The sequence below is a fragment of the Barbus barbus genome (assembly GCF_936440315.1).
Source record: "Barbus barbus genome assembly, chromosome: 24".
Lineage (NCBI taxonomy): Eukaryota > Metazoa > Chordata > Actinopteri > Cypriniformes > Cyprinidae > Barbus > Barbus barbus.
In genome coordinates, this window is record NC_136752.1 from 9,383,697 (window position 1) to 9,388,428 (window position 4,732).

The 4,732-nt window shown below is 39.6% G+C and overlaps 1 protein-coding gene across 1 annotated transcript; it reads right to left on the bottom strand.

The window, feature by feature from the left end:
- Positions 1–318: 318 nt before the first annotated feature.
- On the bottom strand, positions 319–2,473 carry LOC306843449 (uncharacterized protein). The gene is made up of 2 exons (XM_079374966.1): positions 2,279–2,473; positions 319–890 (listed from the first exon to the last, which is right to left on the bottom strand). The coding sequence occupies exons 1-2, from the start codon at positions 2,318–2,320 to the stop codon at positions 576–578; spliced, it is 357 nt and encodes a 118-aa protein (XP_079231092.1). The 5' UTR covers positions 2,321–2,473; the 3' UTR covers positions 319–575.
- Between the last annotated feature and the right edge of the window lie 2,259 nt (positions 2,474–4,732).

Genomic DNA, 4,732 nt, shown 5'->3' on the forward strand with positions numbered 1-4,732 from the left:
GAACAGCCTATTCGTTCAGAAATTTCTTTCTGTGTCTTACCCTCTTGCTTGAGGGTGTCAATGATGGCCTTCTGGACAGCAGTCAGGTCGGCAGTCTTACCCATGATTGCGGTTTTGAGTAATGAACCAGGCTGGGAGTTTTTAAAAGCCTCAGGAATCTTTTACAGGTGTTTAGAGTTAATTAGTTGATTCAGATGATTAGGTTAATAGCTCGTTTAGAGAACCTTTTCATGACATGCTAATTTTTTGAGATAGGAATTTTGGGTTTTCATGAGCTGTATGCCAAAATCATCAATATTAAAACAATAAAAGGCTTGAACTACTTCAGTTGTGTTGTAATGAATCTAAAATATATGAAAGTCTAATGTTTATCAGTACATTACAGAAAATAATGAACTATCACAATATGCTAATTTTTTGAAAAGGACCTGTACTGGGAAATGGGGCCCTGCCTTTATACTCACATTCCCCTTCAAGATTTGCACTTACACCTGTAGTTTAATGTGCTGGAGTACCTAAACAACAAAACAGAAGGTACAACTTTTCTGGTGTAGCTTTTGCTATGGCGATGTTTCTTAACGGGAAAGCAGTGTTTTGAGAACTTGTCCTTTGTTGGATAGTTTGTTTCCATCCAATTCCATAATGATCTTCTGCAGAACCTCAAAAGTGTACTTGAGCTCCTGGGGGTAGCTCAGGTTTAGCGCGTAGACAAGCCCCAGCAACATCACCACAGCAAAAGCTACATTGCCCAACTCACTCATCACTTCCACCCCCTCCAGGACAATACCAACATCCGCGGGGTCATCGCCAGGCTCTGCGCCTTCTTGTCGAATGACAAAGATTCCAAATACTGTCTCCGCTATGGCCATTTGAGTGCTTTCATCGACATCCTGTGACAAAAAATAAAATGAACAAGGACAAAGATTTTTTTACTGATGTGCATTACATGCATATTTATAGCACACAATCTTTACAGTATTACTGTAAAACAGCTATCACTAACTTGATCCATATTCATAATAATGCAAATGTAATCAAATAACCAATTGACATTAAAATTGTTTAGCTGAGTCGGTGAAATACTTCAACTAAGCCATACCAAGGGCCTGTCTGTTGTAATCATGAGTTCAGTGTTAGTTATTCCATTCGAATAAAGGTATATTGTCTTATTAAAGGAAAAAAAAAGTATGGGGTGTGTGTGTGTGTTATTGTCTGAGAGAAAGACAAGGAGAGAGGCTCCCAAACCGGCCCGGTTATTTCCAAAAAGATCAGTAATAAGTTACTTTACCGCAAACAGACATTTGATACACTGTTTTTGTTCATGTATAGAAGAATTACATGATGAAAAAAAACAGGCAAAATAATTTGTATGTGGTAGTGAGTTTTTATTTAAAGGATAATTCTGGTATTTAGCACTTTGAGTCTCTTTTCTGGTTTATGGATGAACTAGAGTAGTGGACACAGAAATGTTGACGATGGGTAATGTCTCGACTATTTGACTCGTTTAGATTCGCCTTTGACCGCTTCAGTGGCTGGTTACGAGCATTCACAAACATGTCCTTAAAACAACCCTTAACGTTCGTGTTCAAAACTGTGCAACTCACCGAGTGGTTAGTGGTGTTCGTTGATGATTAAAAACAAATAGCGTAGCGAAATGCAGTTTCTGTCGTGTTTTATTTGGCATTTTGTAAAATCCCATTGATTTCTGTTGGAGGACTCAGTGCTCGTTGATATTACTGCGCTTCAGACTCAAATATCGAGCGGAAGTTTATACGCAGTTGTGAGGTATCTGAAAAAATAGTTCCACTATAGCAAATAACACGGATTGAAATCATACATTGCGCCGATATATTTGTTTTTAATCATCAACGAACACCACTAGCCACTCGGTGAGTTGCACAGTTTTGAACACGAACGTTAAGGGTTGTTTTAAGGACATGTTTGTGAATGCTCGTAGCCAGCCACTGAAGCGGTCAAAGGCGAATCTAAACGAGTCAAAAAGTCGAGACAGGACTCATCGTCAACATTTCTGTGTCCACTACTCTAGTTCATCCATAAACCAGAAAAGAGACTCAAAGTGCTAAATACCGGAATTATCCTTTAACTGCGAGCCAACTATCGTCACGTATGTAAGCATGAATGTGCCAGCATGACATTAACGGCCTGAGTACAAAAATAACAAACAAGCATAACCAAATATTGCTGAAAATGATGGACAGTCTGCTGATGATTTTATACACATCGTTTTGTAGATGGATGAAAACAGATTTTATCTTACCTTTTCCAAATGAACTCCAGGCACGCCAGGCAAGTTCTTCATGTGATAATCTCGTTATTTTCCGAAGCACGCGGTTTGTCATCTCGCGTGATCTCGCTAATCCATTTTCGGTGCAAGATCAGTCTGACTATATTGAATCACGTTATCTCAACATGACTGAATTTAACAAATGTTAATTTGTTGAATTTCATGCTTATCCTACATTATTTTATCACGTTCACCTTTGAAACATGAAATAATTTTGTTAAAATTACACGTTACGCTTGTTTTAATGTAATAACCAGCTAATTTCCTTTTTTTGAGTGTGGTTACACTTGACACAAATTAGCAGTCACTCTCATAAACTATATACATACTCTAAACAAACATACATTTAAATTTTCTGAGTCGTTTTCTGTTTAATTATCACATACTGAAATAAATTTATTATTATTTACAGGAGAATCGGAACTGTCATTTTACAGGTACTTTCATCTGGATCAATCTACTCAATTAATCACCGTAAATAAGCTGTTCGCTTTCAAATACATAGTGTACCCGCATGTTTTTTTTTTTTACAATCATTATAACACATTTTCACCTTTTTAATGAGAACATACCTGAATTATCAGGAGAAACAAATCAAGTTTCCATCCAGATTTTGCGCTAATTTGTTATCGACAGAGAGAATATGCGTAAAAAAAAACAATGTGCAAAATTTGCTGTCTACAGCTGTTTCCATTCAACTGGCCTTTTACCGATAAAATGGTGTGCGTAATGACGTCATCCCAAAAAATTGTCGCATAAGTTTTGGTGTGTTACAAAAAAATAAAATTAAATGCCCTTTAGCTGTTACCATACATAATTTATTCTATTGCGTAAATTATAGGCTAGGCTAGTAGAGTGATCTTCATCCATTTGAAACAAAACAGCCTATTATTAAATTGTATAGGCCTACAATAATTTGTGTTAAGTGTCATGTTTTTGTTAGTTTTTTTTGTACTTTGTTATAGACTAGATAGATAGGCCACTGTTGATAATCAAGCAGTGATCATAAACAGTTGCAGTTGTATTATTATTATTTTTTCTGATTAATGTTTATTGGAAATAGGAATGTTCATTTCAGTTATTTATTTCTCCTAACCGACGGTCGTTAAGCCATATTAACCATTAACTGAAAAGATTATGTTAAATTACAATTAAAATAAATTTAAATTGATAGGTTTGACCCATTAAAAATACCTAAATTAATTTTATACACACGCAAAAAGCAGTATAAACAACATGATCTTGAGGATTCACACGCCAAGCACCTGCAGTGATTCTGCAAACAGAGAAAAACATAAGCTATTAAATATAAAAGAAACAGGCCCATATGCAAAATATATTTTTTCTAAATAATCAATGAATTAGCAAAACGAAAGAAAAAAAACGGCAACAATTAGCAGCCTATATGCAGAATTTCGGTTCATTTTTGCGATGCACTCTTGAGAAAGCGGCATCCTGTTTGTGTTTCCTTTATTTCACAAAAGTAATTCTGTCACTCTACATTGCTTTGGGAAATACCTTTTCCTCTAATACTATTGAAGCCTTATTGAATCACGCCAGTGAAACTGGCCAATGGCTTTCAAGCACGCAACATATGAGCAGGAATCCCACTCTATATAAGGCAGTGCTTGCACGTCATTCATTCAGAATCTTTTCCTTCAGCCAACCTTCTACTAGAAGCAAGAAACCTAGCAACAAGAAAAAACTACCCACCGGGATCTACACGCTGCAGCGGACACGCCTGCTCTTCCACTGCTGTGTTCAGATGAGTTTCGGAAGCAAAGATGACTCACGATTGCCTCTCCTGTGCAGAGCCAATCGAATCTTCTGATGACCGTGAATCGTGCGTCTCCTGCCTGGGTCGCGCCCACGCAGAGGCGGCGCTTGGGGGGTCGGACTGCCCCCACTGCAGAGATATGAGTCTCCGGACTCTCAGGCTCCATGTGGCCATCGTCCAAGGCGATGAACTCGCCCAACTAGCTCTGCTGCGCTCTTCTTCTGCAGACTCTTTCGAGCGAAGGAGGAAAGTGCTGCGAGTTTCTGATGCGGATCTGTCAGGATCAGGTGACGAGCCCACACCGGCTCAGTGCCCACACGTTCCTCACCCCCTTCCAGTGTGCTTCATGACTGCTGATCTCCGCCCCTCCTCCGACGCTCAGGATGTGTTGTCTTTTTGTCATGGAGGGCACTGAAGAGGAGGAGGATGCCATTTCTGTGGCAGCGTCTGCGAGAGGGGTGGTCCGACAGCCCGCTGGATTACACTGCACCCCACGGCAGTGACGTGGGGGACCTCCATCACAGTGATGTCAAGCTCAGGTCTCTTCGGCGCAGTGGTGGAGATGTTCACGGAGCACTTTGTTGAAGCGCAGAAGCAGTCGAAGGCCATTAGCCACTTCCTGCCAAAGCGCGCCGGCGCGAAACCTCCTG

Excerpts from the sequence above, each read along its gene's own strand:
- LOC306843449 (XM_079374966.1), bottom strand. The coding sequence starts at position 2,320 with ATGAAGAACTTGCCTGGCGTGCCTGGAGTTCATTTGGAAAAG. Across the intron at positions 891-2,278 it reads CTGGAGTTCATTTGGAAAAG|GATGTCGATGAAAGCACTCA; the intron begins GTAAGATAAAAT and ends TTTTTGTCACAG.